This window comes from Lepidochelys kempii, chromosome 1 (assembly GCF_965140265.1).
Source record: "Lepidochelys kempii isolate rLepKem1 chromosome 1, rLepKem1.hap2, whole genome shotgun sequence".
NCBI lineage: Eukaryota > Metazoa > Chordata > Testudines > Cheloniidae > Lepidochelys > Lepidochelys kempii.
Genome location: NC_133256.1, coordinates 269,622,482 through 269,640,531, shown reverse-complemented (window position 1 = coordinate 269,640,531; position 18,050 = coordinate 269,622,482). Strand labels below are relative to the sequence as shown.

The following is an 18,050-nucleotide window of genomic DNA, read 5'->3' as shown; positions in this document are numbered from 1 at the left end:
TATAATTCCCATTTTCAGGCTCCCTTGCTCTCTATATATTTTAAACTGTGCTCAGTAAAATTGGTTTCTGGACTGAAACTAACACTTTTCCTTTACACCTTACATAAGCCCTTTTCCTCTTCTTCTGGTAGCTGACTCAGTTGCCACTATTTCTACATCTTGAAGACTGATTTGTTTGACTAAAACAACTGAGCTTCTTTGTTACTGCAAGCTCATGCATGTGTTTGGCAAACTGCTCTGTGACAGCAAAAAATTATTTGTATGTCATAGGTACCTTTCATGTACTTACTTCTATGTACGTTTAAATTTGTGGGTCACTGCCTCACCTGTAATTCTGTGTAAGGCAGTAGTTGTCAACCTTTTTTCATTTGCGGACCCCTAAAAATATTCAAATGGAGGTATGGATCCCTTTGGAAATCTTAGACATGGTCTGCGGACCCCCAGGGGTCCATGGACCACAGGTTGAAAACCACTGGTATAAGGCATCATGCCCTCACTTTTTCAATAACTTTCCTCACTTTGCCCTATCACATCTCAAGAGAAGTGCAACATCCCCAGATATTCAAATTATGAGCTTCTCTTGAACAGAGACTACCAAAATGAGTACAGTGTGCGACATTAAAAAATGATACTAGCATGAGACCACCAAACTCATAACATTATTCAGAATTTAGCCTGTTTTAACATGTTAGTGCTCTACCAACACACACCAGCTAATTCCCTAGAGTCAGACTTTTCTGTTGGAAAATAAAACTCTGTACACAAGACAGCTCAGGAGGGTTATTTGTTTTTAATTTGAGAATACCACAAATTTAGACTGGCCTTTTAGTGAAGAAGAGGTCTGGAGTCTCAAATTTTTCGCACCACACTGTAGCAAAATTCATTTTGCAGGCAGCAATGCCTTACTTTGGAATCCACAGATTAAGACAAAATTTGAAAAATATTTACAGAGGATATGAGGTATCTTATTTCATTGGTTTTAATTAGCATTTTGGATCGTCAAGTCTTATGAGCCAAGCAGAACCAAGTTTAGGCAGGAATTGGATGGAATTATTCAATTGCTGAATACAGTGATTTAAGTAATGACAGTAATTCAAATCCATGGCACTCTTCCCTCTGAATCAGGATTGATCAGTGCCTTGGCAACAGAGGTCATTTTCCTGCTGGAGGTGCCATCTTTTAAAAAGAGAACTAAAGCCAAGATCTTAACCATTGTCCTTAAATAGCCAGTGGCACTTTTTGAAATTTATCAGCTGTCTTCCTGGGTGTCATAGCGCAATTCCAACTCAGGGAATTCATTGTTTCCCTAAAATCCACATATAGGTATAACTGAATTCTTAACTTCCTGTCCCAGCGTAGCATCTCTGTGTGCATCTTTCAGCTACCAATGTTCTCCCCGCAGTTTAAATGGATATTCTGTTTTTCAGCTCCTCTTTAAACAAAACATTTCTAAGAATTCAGCTGGCTGGCAGCTTGAAAAATCCCACCACTCACAAGTGTAGTGTTGAAAGCGTCAGATGGTGGTTTATGTTCTGAAATTCCTGGAATATATAGGTTCAAGAGAAGACACAGAAAGAACTCTAATTCTAGCTATGTTGGGCATTTTTAAAGCACACTTCTCCATAGCATTTAAGCACCAATGCCAAATTGATTTTGCTTTGGTTAGTTTAACAGAAAATTAAAACACTATTCAAGACAAATTTTGGGGATACAGAGTTTAACAGCTGTTAAATTTCATCAAATTTAAAAGGGCAAAAAGTCTTTGTATACTAGTTTACTTGCTTTTTAACAAGTTCGGAGGGAGGGGAGAGTTATTCTTCAGTACATCAGTTTTTAAATTATGTTGCAATCCGGCAAATGGCTCGGCAGTAGCAGCTCACATTAGAATGAATATAATTATAGTTCTCTCAGAGTTTCCATTATAAAATATACTTTCTAAGGCTTACAACTTGGCCAAGAAAATTTGCTCCAGGCTGAAGTTTGAACGTGAACTGTAGCCTGGCAATAACATTTTCCACAACATTTCTAGAAAAACAAAATAACTATTTTTAGTTACATGATTGTATTATAATATGTATTATATATACAATATATAATAATAAACAGTACATACAGAATATCTGTTTTGAAGGTTATACAGGTAAAATCCTGGCCCCAATGAAATCAGTGGCAAAACTCCAATTGACTACAATGGCTCCAGAATTTCACCCCAAGTTTACGGTGCAAATTAGTATGTTTTAACCTTTAGAAAAACAAAAGGTCCAGCTAGCCTTCTTAACAGCAGGAAAACAGGTTCAGCACAGGAGCACCAGCACAACACCTTTTTCACAACCTGATTTCTAATATGCATATTTATAACAGCATTACAGCAGTTTCATACGCGGATTATCACAATAGCTTTGTAACCCTTAGAAGGTACTTTAATAGTCATCCATGTAAAAGTGCTTCAAAGATGTAATGAGACACTGAACATTTTCATGCACCTTAAAGGTGAATGACAGAATTTGAAAGAGAGATCCCTGGCATAGTTTAATTTTGAATTAACACTGGGAAAGGCACATCATAACGTGTGCAGTGTCGTTGTTGCGTTGGTCTCAGGATATTAGATATTATGTCTAATAAAGTGGCATTTATAATTGAATTACTGCAGTATTTCCCAAACTTCTGAAATCGCAGTTCCCCTTCAGGAAAATGAAACAAAATATGCTCCCCTTCAACCCTCCACACATTCTAACACCTAGCCAAAATGAGCAGTCACTCAGAGGAGATTAAGTAGATGTACACAATTTGATACTTCCTCTCACTCCTTGCATGCATTGATGAACAGTAAAACAGCTAACAATTAATGTTTATTTGAAGTATTATCACTGGCACCTGAGCTTATGTCTAAACTTAAAGCAGCATGTAGAATACATACACTGTATGCCCCATAGCATGGGTATAAACAGCAGTGTAGTTAGCGAGGCAATACTAAGGTGAATAAAGACAGCCAGAACCTTAGGGAATATACTCTACACAGCTCTCTATGGGCCCAAGCAATGCCTCTTGTGTCTACACTGCTATTTTTAGCACAGTAGCTTACCAGTGCCTCGAAATGGCAGAAGTTGTTCCCCACATCAGGGAAAATCTGAGGCAGTAGGAAAGGATCTCACAAACGGAAGGCAGCAAGGAAGAGCTCTGGCAGTGGGGAGGCAGCAGTGAAAGGCTCTGGCAGGAGGTTTCAGATGAAGCCCTCTTCCCATCAACACACCTTTCTTAGGATAAGGGACTAAATTTGCAGTGAAGCCTGAGCCATCCTAAGAGGCTTACTGGTTTTTCGAGCATTAGGCTGTTCTGGGCAATAGGCCGTTATAGGCCTTGGGAGTAATGCAGGCTCTAAAGGGCCTTGGTTTCATACAAGCAATTTGATCCCTGGAACTGTGATGCTTTGGATTTGAGCTTTGAAAAGAGGGGGAGAAGCCATGTGACAAATACAGTGCCTGTTGCCTTCCCCCAATAAATTATCCTGTTATGGGATTAATAGAGTTGCAGCCACTTGGCCTAATTCCAGATGTGTGTGTCCTTCCTCACGAGTTCCTACTATTCTCAAAGTTCATTGGTTTACTTTAAAAATTAGAGGAAGCAGATTCTTCTCCAAAGGTAAAGGCCTGCATTTATGTATTCATCACTGCTCATTGTGACACAAAAAGAAAAGGAGTACTTGTGGCACCTTAGAGACTAACCAATTTATTTGCGCATAAGCTTTTGAGAGCTGTAGCTCAGAAAGCTTATGCTCAGATAAATTGGTTAGTCTCTAAGGTGCCACAAGTACTCCTTTTCTTTTTGCGAATACAGACTAACATGGCTGTTACTCTGAAACCTGTCATTGTGACACAGTTGCTGGAAGATATCACTGTAAGAATAACATTCTTCTAAATCAGACTTTACATGATCTTAACATCTGGATGCATACACAAAGAGACTGTCCTGGGCTATGCTGGAATCTTCATGGACATACAAACTAAAACCCAATATATTCCACTCTGCATGCATATCTGTTTTCTATCTTTTCCAAATGTACATGTTTACAAGGAGATTAAAAGCAAAGTTTTCCCATTATTTAAGAAGCTTTTCATAACTTTACTAGTTCTGTGGCCAGACCTTCAACATACGACAGTACAAGGTATCAGGAAAGCTGCCCTATAGAGGCAACTGATGATTTCAAGCACCCACCTGCACCCAGTATAGGGTTTACTGGAGTGAGGGCAAGTCAGGTGCACGGCCAAGGAGCACAGTACTCTAGCCAGTCCTTGGCTGACAGAGTGGTTTTAGGAGGCTACTTCAGTTGCTGCAAATTAGAGCACTCTTAGACTGCTATAAGTCACTTTGGGAGACGTTTAAGCTCTAACAGCCCCAGGACTGGGAGAGTCAAAAGGTGGCTTGAAGCCACCCTTCCCACGCCGTCTCCTCGAGTGCACCGAGCATGAACTCGACACAGCTGAGAACTCTTCCCTTGATTTCTCATTTATCTTCCTATTTTGGCTACAGATTAGTCATCTTATTCATCAATCTGCTGCCATTCCATTAAATATAGGGAATTATATGTATTGTGGGGAGTATTTCAGATCAGTTTCAATGCATTCTTCGTATATAATTAAACTCTGCTGGTTTGGGGAAGTGGAATAAGATGCTAACTCTCACTATCTATTATAGTTCTGCCTCAGATTTACATCATACTATCACAAGCGAAGTATAAAGATATTTTAAACTGCATCTTACTATATTCCTTGGCAAATGTTATTTCTACATTAAACTACACTAAACTACAGCGTTTGGTCTCAGTCCCTGCCCCCCACTGACACTGTATGTTCTATTTTCCTAAATATGAATACGCTTCCTTTCCCAAGACACTATTTGGGCAATGTGCTGTATAATAACTACTCTGCCAGCAATACACCAAGTACTATATGATTCATCCTTTTAAGGAAGTGTTCCATCACAACTGAATTCCATATTTGGTCTTGCTTATCTCCACATACATACACAGAGACAGACATTGTGGGAGTATGCAAACAAAGAAAAGCATCTGGACAGCACAGGTCAATAGGTAGTATTCAGCGTTATGATGTGGGAGACTTTGCGGTTAGAAGCCTGCACTTCTTTTTGTGCGCTTCACGTTAACGTAAGGGTAGGAATATTGCACAGGCATCTGCTAAGTTTCCAAGTGAAGAGTTAACATCGCTACGACTAACTTGACCTGAACATTTTCCATGTTGATTTGTCCCAGTTTTGTTTTGGCAGAATAGTAGATAATACAATAAAACATTCAGTGGAGCATTATGCTTTGCAGGGGGAATTTATCCAAATTTTTTGGCAATGTAGAATTACAAAAGCAAGTGTGAGGGGGGAAAATATGTAACATTTTAAAAAATGAAGTTAGAGAAAAAAGAAAATCCTGCCTTTCATATGTTGAATGATTTGCCACATAAAGTAAACATGTCTGGGATTTATTCACAAGACATTTATGAACAGCATTACAATAGTGAAATAAATACAGAGCACTGGAAAAAATGCTTCACCTCCACAGAGGAGGAATAAATTACTTCACTCACACAGGCTACAGCTGATGAGAAAAAGGTATGTAGCTTTCAAAATAACAGAGATGTTTAATAACACACTGAAATGCTTCATTAACTACACTAACTAAACAGGAGTTGTGATTATATTTTATATATATATATATATATAAAATATATATTTATAAAATAGGCACTCTGATATCATGGTGATGTGCAAAGTATAAGAACTTGGATGAAATACTGTATTAAATATGCAGAGCACACACAATGTTGCGGTGTAGTATAAAGGGTTTATTAGCAAGAGTTTGAGATGGCACATTACTCATTAGCAAAAAGAAAAGGAGTACTTGTGGCACCTTAGAGACTAACCAATTTATTTGAGCATTACTCATTAGCAGTGAAGCCATGAGCAATTTATACAGGTCTAAACATGTCCTGAGGAAAATTTTATATCCTACTAACCCACCATGTTTTTGCATATGCCACAGAGGTTAACAGAAAAATGTTTTTTAAAAAGGACTTTTACTGGGACTTTTTTTAAAGAGACAACTGAAAAACTAGCGATTCACTTCCGATGAGTCCAACTGTACAAGGCAGCCTCGGAGTAAGCCACAAAGAACCCTAAAACTAACCTAAAAGTTTTATCTAAAATCAATGGGGCTTTGAAACTGGATAACTTGAGACCTTCCATAATTAGAATCAAATGCTGACTCCCACTGGGAAGCTGGGATAGTCCTTTTTTCTGTGTTACAATGCTCCCATTTACAACTCTGTGAAGTCATAACACATTGAGCTCTAAACATATTACATTCCAGGAATACTGATTGTGATTTTAGAGGGGAAATTCCACAAGTCAAGGAAAGAAAAAATGATTTATCTGGCAGGTTAACATGACTGTTTAAATCTATTTATTGATGAGGAAAATCAGAAATAAGCCCAGCTGAGATGCATTAATGAGCGGAGTGCAACTGAGGCGGTCATGTTAATTGAGCACATGGCTACGAATACCATATCTATGGTGTTCTCTACATATATACCCATACCTAGAAATACACACTTGCACATACACTTACATTGAGATATAAACATAGATATAGGACCACTTCTGCAGCAGGAAGGTGGGGGGGACCTGGATAGCCCCCAATACACATTTTGATGTTAAATATGTCAGTTAACTTTAACTTTTCAACAGTGCACCCCTCCACTAAATTGTTAGTGCACAGTGATGTGACAATAAACAGCTCAATTGTGACTTTGCCATGAGTTCAAAGGAATGGATAGCACATTGTTACTCCTGCCCCAGGAGTCTCCCTGCTGCTCCAAGAAGAGAGTAAATCATGCTGGACCTTTACCCAGAGCAAGCAGTGTATGCTCCCCAACATGCTGGCACAGCTCTAACCTATCCTTGCCTTCTTCTGCCCTTCCCACTTAGCTATATAAGGGCAGGACACAGTGGTTCTGCAGAGTCTGCTTCCCCTTGTACTACTATCTGTATGTGGACACTCCTACACCACTGCATTAGCTAGGTCATAATTTGACCAAAAATAAATAAATACTCGTAGACAGCAATTGGTTAGCTTTGAGGTGGTGTAGAATAAACATGAAATTAAAGAATTACTGTTAGCTTGAGTTTGGATACAAAAAGATATGTGTGTTGTAAAGGAAGGCCCTGACTAGCAAGTAGAAGGAAAGCCTTGAAAATAATAAGGATAAGGACACAAGGAATAAAATAAGGAAGATGTCTGTTCAAAGAATAACAAATGAGATAAGGGAAAGCTTCTAAAAAGAAGGCCTCTGTTGAAGGATTTTATCTTACAGTTATAACTTTTAAAGATAGTCAGGTCCATTACAGTTATAATATAATTGTAGTTTTCTAATATCTGCCATTTACACTATATATAAGTATTTCCAACAGGGGTAAGTGCAAATGGTTTTAAATAGGACAAAAAGAATCTGTCTTAAAATGAGCCAGCATGGCCCTTCCCACCCCACACACCACCATTAAAGTCTGTGTGAATCCAGAACAAGCTGTCCGACAGCAAGAAGGAGGGGAGGAAAGGAAGTTGTAAATCTCATCTGAATAAGGACTGGAAATAAGGGGGAATTGTCTCAAATTGGTTTTAGCTGAAGTCAGTAACTGGCAATGACAGCACTTATTTGTTGAAGAGTATACAAAAAGTAAATTCAAATAATTCATTGCCACTACTTGCCTGACCACACTGGAGCCAACCAATATGGTTCTAAGCACCCTTGAGTTTAGCCCGTTTGTAAATATCTTGATCAAATCCTTATAAATGTTTTGTTACTGTTTGGATGTAGTAAACTGCTTATTATTGAGGCTTTTTAAGCTTGTTAAGAGCAATTGTTCACACACCATTTGGCCTTTGGATTTAATAAAGGACTTTGGGGTTAAATTAGAATTTGGTGGTTTCCCACATTAATAAATTTCAATATTAATAATTCCAACAAATGGGGAGAATTTTTTCACAGGCCTACCCTAAGTGACTAATGTTGCCACTACATAAATAAATAAATACACACACAAACACAAATGCACACACAGAAAATTATAATCATATATAATACAAATACATTCAAATGTTTTATATGTACACAAACATATGTTATAATGGGGAAACAACCATAAAACTGTAAATAAAAAAAAAAGGTCTCTGATTTGTTTTCCTGTCTCCTCTTTCTTGTCTGTCTCCTTTTACTATTTTTCCCCACTTCTTTAGGGAATACAGTAGAACCTCAAAGTTACAAACACCTTGGGAATGGAAGTTGTTCATAACTCTGAAATGTTCATAACTCTCAACAAAACGTTATGGTTGTTCTTTCAAAAGTTTACAACTGAACATTGACATAATACAGCTTTGAAACTTTACTATGCAGAAGAAAAATGCTGCTTTTAACCATCTCTATTTAAATGAAACAAGCAAAGAAACAGTTTCCTTATCTTGTCAAATCTTTCTTTAAGCTTTCCCTTTGTTTTTTTAGTAGTTTACGTTTAACACAGTACTGTAATGTATTTGCTTTTTCTTTTCTTTTCTGTCTCTGCTGCTGCCTGATTGCATACTTCTGCTTCCAAATAAGGTATGTGGTTGGTCACTTTGTAACTCAGGTGTTCGTAACTCTGAGTTTCTATTGTATTCATATGTATTCATTTATATATTACATATGCAATAATGCCAACTCTGGATTTTATCATAAAATTCTGCAATATTTGCTGTTTCTCTGAAAGCCCCAGCTCTTCAAGCTGAGAATCTCAGATTTTATTATAAAAAATAAATAAATAAGTTTCTACCCTTCACAGTTGTGAAAAGCCTCCAAATGTTACTTGTGTGTGACCTGAAGGCTCAGAACCAGAGGGCACATAAAAAGAACTCCCAAAAGTATATAATTTCTTTTTAAATGCAATTATTTTTAAGCCAATCTCATAATATTTTGGGAACTTACTAATGATTTTTAATGCTTGTTTTGGCAATACTATACGTAGTGTAAATGGCAGATATTAGAAAACTACAATTATATGATAACTGTAATGGACCTGTCATAAATATAAAGGGAAGGGTAAACCCCTTTAAAATCCCTCCTTGCCAGAGGAAAAAAATCCTCTCACCTGTAAAGGGTTAAGAAGCTACGATAACCTCGCTGGCACCTGACCAAAATGACCAATGAGGAGACAAGATACTTTCAAAAGCTAGGAGGAGGGAGAAAAACAAAGGGTCTATGTCTGTCTGTGTGATGCTTTTGCTGGGGACAGAACAGGAATGGAGTCTTAGAACTTAGTAAGCAATCTAGCTAGATATGCGTTAGATTATGATTTCTTTAAATGGCTGAGAAAAGAATTGTGCTGAATAGAATGGATATTCCTGTCTGTGTGTCTTTTTGTAACTTAAGGTTTTGCCTAGAGGGATTCTCTATGTTTTGAATCTAATTATCCTGTAAGGTATTTACCATCCTGATTTTACAGAGGTAATTCTTTTTTACTTCTATTAAAATCCTTCTTTTCAGAAACTGAATGTTTTTTCATTGTTCTAAAGATCCAAGGGTTTGGGTCTGTGGTCACCTATGCAAATTGGTGAGGATTTTTACCAAACCTTCCCCAGGAAGTGGGGTGCAAGGGTTGGGAGGATTTTTGGGGGGAAGATGTTTCCAAACAACGCTTTCCTAATAAAAATAAACCCAGATAAACATTTGGTGGTGGCAGTGGAAGTCCAAGGGCAAAGGGTAAAATAGTTTGTACCTTGGGGAAGTTTTAACCTAAGCTGGTAAAAGTAAGCTATAAGGTTTTCATGCAGGTCCCCACATCTGTACCCTAGAGTTCAGAGCGGGGAAGGAACCTTGACAGGACCTGACTATCTTTAAAAGTTATAATGTAAGATAAAATCCTTCAAATGTACTACTGTAAATTTATTACCCCCTTCAGGCTAATCGGGATAGTGAACAATCAGGGAAGGCTTAACTTTTGATGCCACAATGATGTATTTTGTTAAACTCTTTGGTTAACACTCTGAAATGCAGTTTGTGACACAAGAGCCAGATTGTACATTTTCATATAAATACAGGTTTTACAAATGTGAGTAATAATAAAACTCTTACCTGGTTTTTCTGTTCTAATTCATTAACTGAACTTTGAAGTTTTTGTTGTTCCTGCACATACACAGCAACCTCCTGAGGGCCTTTTGCAAGCTCAGCCCTTAGTTGATTTATGGTGGCCTTAATAAAAAAAAAATTAAAAAGTTATTATTAATAATAATTTACATTGATAGCCCAAATATAGACAGGAGGTCTGCGGTGGGGGTGGGGGCAAAATATAAACCAGCTTGCAAAAAAGAATGTGTCTTTAATTAGCATGAACTACATGTGCAAATTTTGGCCCATGGAAATACCGGGGGAGGAAGAGGAATCCCCTTGCTGAGATCCTTTCATGTCATCCCATCAGGAAGACGGTTGTTTGGCCTCTCCAGTGGAAAAGGCCAAGGAGTCCACCCCCAAACCTGGCAGATCCCAAAGGATCTGCGTGGAGGCCTTGTGTCTCCCATAGCTCCGATTGCCAGGGGAACTGGGATCCCTTGGCTCCATTTTCAGTGATGTTGCCAAGATCTCTACCCAGCCAGGAAGGATGGTCAAGTGGATAGGGCACTAGAAGGGACTTAAAACGCCAGGTTCATTTCCCAGTTCTGCCACTGACTTCCTGTGTGAGGTTGGACAAGTGACTTAAGGTGGTTTTTTTTCCCTCTCATGCTGGTAATAGCTCATCTTACCTGATCTCTCTCGTTTGAGTGTGTATGGTAACACCCATTGTTTCATGTTCTCTGTGTATATAAAATCTCCCCACTGTATTTTCCACTGCATGCATCCGATGAAGTGAGCTGTAGCTCATGAAAGCTTATGCTCAGATAAATTTATTAGTCTCTAAGGTGCCATAAGTACTCCTTTTCTTTTTGCAGATACAGACTAACACGGCTGCTACTCTGAAATTAATCTACCCTGCATCTCATTTCCCCATCTGTAAAGTGGGGATAACAGTTCCCTACCTCACAGGAGTGATGTAAGGATAACTACATTAATGATTGTGAGATGTTCAGATACTACAGTGATGAGGGCATAAGTACCTTAGACAGATAACAATGGCTGCCCTAGGCTTTCATCTTTAAGGGCTAATTTCTGTGAGACAGATGCACAATGTGCATCACTTAGTCCCCATCTCCTCCCCTGGCAAAGACCCCAGACTGCAGAGAATCTCAGCATCGCACACAGGAAATGGTGAGGGGGGAAAAAGAGTGGTGGGGAACAAGGTGATGTGGAAGGAAGGAAATAAGTGTGTGGAGGATCCCCTCCATGCATGGATTTAGGCGGCATGATCTGCTCCTTAAAGTGGAGGACAAAGGAAACTGCTTTTAATAAAATGTGAGTTACTACTGAACTTCCTAATTAAGATGCATCTGAAGCAAACCATCCAATGGCTAACAAGTCCAATTCATATGCTTTTACTCTTTGTTTTAATCTTTCTGCAACAAAGATACTGAGAAACATCAGCTTTCTGCATTTTAAAGATGAATGAGGAAAAATAAAATGCACGTTGTGTTTTACCTTTGAAACACATAGTACACAAATGGCATTATTTGTTATAAATGCTTTTCCTTCCCCTAAGTTATTCTAGCCACAGATTTATGGTCACAAGTACAGATGTTAATTTGATCATTTCCTTTTTTTCAGAAAAAGAATAGCACATCTCATGAAAGTTTACACTATTTTGTGCATGTAACAAAAGTTACCAGAAAGAAGCAGCAGCCCATAAATAAAGACAAATTACTTTGTCTTGTTCATAAAATAGGATACATTTTGGGGAAGAGCAAAGAGAATGTATAAACATATTCATTGTAAAAATATATGTTGCTATTAACGCTAACTTTTCATAATGGCACATTTTATACTGCTGTAGTTGCAGAGTTGTTGCTAAAAAACATGGGATCTCTACTGTGCAAATGCACTGTTTTGTGAGAGTATCCAGAAAAGTACACAGACATTTTGTAGAAGTGATAATGCAAATGCAAAAATGCACACATTTGTCAAACACTATTGCAGCTGTTTAAACCAAAAACAGAACAAGAACCTACAAAGAAGAGTTACTGTAAATATATTTCAAGATATAGTTCTGGCAGCCATTGTTCCAAAAAAAAAAACAAAAAAAAAAACAACTCATGTTTAGTTATTCATAGATTCATAGATTCATAGATATTTAGGTCAGAAGGGACCATTATGATCATCTAGTCTGACCTCCTGCACAATGCAGGCCACAGAATTTCACCCACCACTCCTAAAAAAGACCTCACACCTATATCTGTGCTATTGAAGTCCTCAAATTGTAGTTTGAAGACCTCAAGGAGCAGAGAATCCTCCAGCAAGTGACCCGTGCCCCATGCTACAGAGGAAGGCGAAAAACCTCCAGGGCCTTCCAATCTGCCCTGGAGGAAAATTCCTTCCCGACCCCAAATATGGCGATCAGCTAAACCCTGAGCATATGGGCAAGATTCATCAGCCAGATACTACAGAAAATTCTTTCCCGGGTAACTTGGATCTTACCCCATCTAAAAACCCATCACAGGCCATTGGGCCTATTTACCATGAATATTTAATTACCAAAACCATGTTATCCCATCATACCATCTCCTCCATAAACTTATCGAGTTTAATCTTAAAGCAAGATAGATCTTTTGCCCCCACTACTTCCCTCGGAAGGCTATTCCAAAACTTCACTCCTCTGATGGTTAGAAACCTTCGTCTAATTTCTAATCTAAATTTCCTAGTGGCCAGTTTATATCCATTTGTTCTTGTGTCCACATTGCTACTGAGTTTAAATAATTCCTCTCCCTCTCTGGTATTTATCCCTCTGATATATTTATAGAGAGCAATCATATCTCCCCTCAACCTTCTTTTAGTTAGGCTAAACAAGCCAAGCTCCCTGAGTCTCCTTTCATAAGACAAGTTTTCCATTCCTCGGATCATCCTAGTAGCCCTTCTCTGTACCTGTTCCAGTTTGAATTCATCCTTCTTAAACATGGGAGACCAGAACTGCACACAGTATTCCAGGTGAGGTCTCACCAGTGCCTTATATAACGGTACTAAAACCTCCTTATCCCTACTGGAAATACCTTTCCTGATGCATCCCAAGACGACATTAGCTTTTTTCACAGCCATATCACATTGGCAGCTCATAGTCATCCTATGATCAACCAATACTCCAAGGTCCTTTTCCTCCTCCGTTACTTCTAGTTGATGCGTCCCTAGCTTATAACTAAAATTCTTGTTATTAATCCCTAAATGCATGACCTTACACTTCTCACTATTAAATTTCATCCTATTCCTATTACTCCAGTTTACAAGGTCATCCAGATCCTCCTGTAGGGTATCCCTGTCCTTCTCTAAATTAGCAATACCTCCCAGCTTTGTATCATCTGCAAACTTTATTAGCACACTCCCACTTTTTGTGCCCAGGTCAGTAATAAAAAGATTAAATAAGATTGGTCCCAAAACCGATCCTTGAGGAACTCCACTGGTAACCTCCCTCCAACTTGACAGTTCACCTTTCAGTAGGACCCGTTGTAGTCTCCCCTTTAACCAATTCCCTATCCACCTTTCAATTTTCCTATTGATGCCCATCTTATCCAATTTAACTAATAATTCCCCATGTGGCACAGTATCAAACGCCTTACTAAAATCTAAGTAAATTAGATCCACTGCGTTTCCTTTATCTAAAAAATCTGTTACTCTCTCAAAGAAGGAGATCAGGTTGGTTTGGCACGATCTACCTTTTGTAAAACCATGTTGTATTTTGTCCCATTTACCATTGACTTCAATGTCCTTAACTACCTTCTCCTTCAAAATTTTTTCCAAGACCTTGCATACTACAGATGTCAAACTAACAGGCCTATAATTACTTGGATCACTTTTTTTCCCTTTCTTAAAAATAGGAACTATGTTAGCAATTCTCCAATCATACGGTACAACCCCTGAGTTTACAGATTCATTAAAAATTCTTGCTAATGGGCTTGCAATTTCTTGTGCCAATTCTTTTAATATTCTTGGATGAAGATTATCTGGGCCCCCCGATTTAGTCCCATTAAGCTGTTTGAGTTTCGCTTCTACCTCAGATATGGTGATGTCTACCTCCATATCCTCATTCCCATTTATCATGCTACCATTATCCCTAAGATCCTCTTTAGTCTTATTAAAGACTGAGGCAAAGTATTTGTTTAGATATTGGGCCATGCCTAGATTATCCTTGACCTCCACTCCATCCTCAGTTTTTAGCGGTCCCACTTCTTCTTTCTTTGTTTTCTTCCTATTTATATGACTATAGAACCTTTTACTATTGGTTTTAATTCCCTTTGCAAGGTCCAACTCTACTTGACTTTTAGCCTGTCTCACTTTATCCCTACATATTCTGACCTCAATAAGGTAGCTTTCCTTACTGATCCCTCCCTTCTTCCACTCCCTATATGCTTTCTGCTTTTTTTTTTTTTTATTAAACAGGAACAAAGTGAGGTTGAATAATCCTTTAAAACATATGCTGGCTGATGTGTTTATTTGATTAATAAACCAATAAGCAAACAGGAACACATCTGTTTAACAAGGTCTTCATGTTATCTTGAGACTACAGAATTACAATGCAATGATAAAAAGCTTTCACCAAAAAATTACCTCAAATGTAAGCGTCTCCATTAGAAAGCAGAAAAAATAAAATAAAATGATGGATGAAATATGGAAACAAGTAGTGATCAAAGTTTTAGGTACAATTCTTCAAAATCTATAGTCAAACATTATCTTTCTATGCCTTTATTTAAAGAGACAATCTTGACTTTATCATAACAAAGGAACTTTATACAGAAATACTCATTTATTTGTGTTAATACCCTCTACTCATGTTAATGTGCACTGGAAATAATATCAACAATCTAGCAGGTGTCTTATGCCTTGTCTCTTATGCCAGGTAGGCAATTATCCCATATATAAATAAGTGAAATGAGTCCCTGCAAAGATTCACACACATGCTAAACTTGACTGCAGTGAGACTATCCGCAGTGAATGAAGCTAAGCACAGTGTGTGAAGTTAACCATGTCTTTCCATTGATTTCAAAGGCTTTTGGAGAAGGTCTTATGTGTTTTAGGTGCTGAACAGAAGATTTATTATGTGGGATTCACTATAGTGAAAAACTAAACATGGGATAATTATGAGGATCCCAAAATCAAATCTAATCTAACGAAGACAGCAACCTGCCATCTTTTCAAGTATAACTCCATAACAAGCACAACATACAATAGCCAATGAATAAGAAGGCGAGACGGTGAAACGCAAAAGAAGAGCTCAGCATACAGCTGGATCAGTGATTTTTAAATATGAAAAATTAGAATTCTTTCAAGAGTTTTTAATTAGTTAATGCCAAAATGATAATTTAGTTCCATATGTTGCTCCTTACTTTTAATCCTTAGCAATGAAGGTCAAAAAACCCAAGCACAAGATGACAAACACAAAGCCAACAATTAGAGCAGAAATGTCACAAATATGGAAACAGTAAATTTTTTCACCTCAAAACTACTTAGTTTCTAAGTATTTAAAGGAAAAAATCCATTAAAAACAGTAAGATTTTTTTTCTTATTCTCTCAATTCAGGCTATACAGTTCTCTTTTTTTAAAATTACATTCTCTGGAAACCGATACTACGAACATGAGAAGATATGGTTTGAGTTCTTAATGCTATTTTAGTTAGATTCTCAATCTGCACTCTCAGCATTCTAAGCAAAAAGATCAAGGACTGTGTTATAGTTACAGGATCAGCTGTGCTTCAGACCCCTTTTGATCCCTCATGAATGCATCCGTCTGGAGATAGGTTTTACTACCTTCACCCCTTTTTTGGTGGAACCACGCATTCTACCTCTCTCAGAATAGGTCTTGGGCTGCAGCCCCCTGTTCACCAACCACGTTAACACAACAGGCCCAAGTGTGTTTAGCTACTGTAAACCCTTTCCCTCCAGGGTCAGTGACATGGGCTGATTAAAGTGACTCAAATAGCTTCTTCAAAACAAGGAATTTTTTATTCACTCAAGGGTGCACAGCAAGTAGAGAAAGAGATAAAACAATAAAAGGCCTATACACCTGGGTCTTACCTAAAATTTATTCTTTCTGTGCAAGTTTTATGTAAGTTCCACTCAGCCCAGCCACCCCTACTGCTGATTTGGGAGAGACAGAAAGCCCTTCTACATTCTGTCAATGTCTCACTCTCAGAGGGTACGTCTCCACTGTGTTTTAAAACCCATGGCAGCAAGTCTCAAAGCTTGGGTCGATAGACTATGGCTCACGCTATGGCACTAAAAACAGCTGTGTAGACATTTGGGTTGGGGCTTTGAAGCCCATGTTAACATGGCTGGTAAAAAGGGGAGGCTGTGGCCCACCTCCTCACCCAGGCCTTAGAGTCCTAGCTCCAACCCAAGCCGCAACATCTGCACTGCTGTTTTTAATGCTATAGTGCGAGTCCATGTCTGTAGACCCAGGGTTTGAGACTCGCTATGATGGATTTTCAAACACAGTGGAGACATACATACGGAGACTCCTCTTCAACCACTGCTGCTTATTCACTCCCCCGCCTTTCTAGGCTAGGGTCTTCCATGGTTTAATATCCTTTTGAAACTAGGCTTGAGCCTGGGAGAAATTAACCTGCTAGCCTGCTTGAAGCCAGGCAGATGGGCATTTCCCAATTAAGGGGCCTTTCACTGTTCCCTTAAGGACCCTTTGTATTCTCTCTGGAGGTATCTTATCTCTGTAATTGTTTCATTTCTCATTAGTTCCCTCCTAACAGCCTCCTTTGATTTAATTCCATGAAATCAGGCAGCATAATATCCAGCAGGTAAACTGAGGCAAATGTGATTGTCAGAAAATAATACAGATAACTCCCTCATGCTCCACAGACTGAATAGTCAGAGACTGAATTACTCTCTCAGCCCCAGAAGTGATCCCTCAAGAACAGGGCTGAATTACGGGCATGGGGAAGCTTTCACCACCATTACTATACACATTCCATGGGTAGAAGCTTCAGTTTCCAGTGTTCTCAATCTAGCACTTTTACAAACACATTTTATTAGTTTTAAAAAGCTAAGTGGAATTCAGGCTACTGATTTTAAAATCTGTTCGATCTAATATCACTTCTCATAGACAGCAAAGTTTTATTTTAATGTAGTTTACCTGTCTCACATTACAGTCACTGATATGTTAAAGATTATGACACAGAGGAGATAACATTTTATAGAAGAATGAATTACCACTACGTACTTTAACACTTAAATTGTACCAATTGTCTTTGGTTCACTTTAAATAGTAACGATCCAATTTTTCATAGATAGCTAATTTCACTGCAAACACACAACTGGAAATTTAGTCAATAATTCCCTCCCCCAGCCCCACCAAGATTTCCCATACATAGGCATGAGAATAACTAGTGACACCAATAAAAAGAAAAGGAGTACTTGTGGCACCTTCGAGACTAACAAATTTATTAGAGGATAAGCTTTCATGAGCAACAGCTGACTTCATCGGATGTATACAGTGAGCTGTAGCTCACGAAAGCTTACCCTCTAATAAATTTGTTATTCTCTAAGGTGTCACAAGTACTCCTTTTCTTTTTACAGATACAGACTAACACGGCTGCTACTCTGAAACCTGTCATAGTGACACCAATGCAACCCTTCTCCCCTATATCTGCTACTACATCCAACAAGAGAGATAATAAACACTAGATTGTTTCTGCTAAATGATATGCAGTGAAATAGTTAGCCATTTTGATATGTAACTCCATCCATTAAGATGAACAGCAACAGTTCATATTTCTGTTAGAGCTAGTTTTGCAAAATCTGGCAGACATCACTTTATGTTCAGTTTACACTTTCAGATGGTCTTTGAAACATACAGACTAGATAGCCAACATTTTGAAAT

The 18,050-nt window shown here is 38.2% G+C and overlaps 1 protein-coding gene across 5 annotated transcripts in view; it reads right to left on the bottom strand.

Annotated features, from left to right (window-relative positions):
* Positions 1-18,050, bottom strand: part of EEA1 (early endosome antigen 1) — a 136,442-nt gene that overhangs the window by 62,064 nt on the left and 56,328 nt on the right. For all 5 annotated transcript variants that reach the window (XR_012156717.1, XM_073327558.1, XM_073327559.1 and 2 more), the window contains one exon: positions 10,164-10,280. Coding sequence is in view for 4 of the 5 variants with exons in the window: in XM_073327558.1 (XP_073183659.1) it covers positions 10,164-10,280 (117 nt within the window). In the remaining variant the exon portion in view is untranslated. The remainder of the gene's footprint in view (positions 1-10,163; positions 10,281-18,050) is intronic.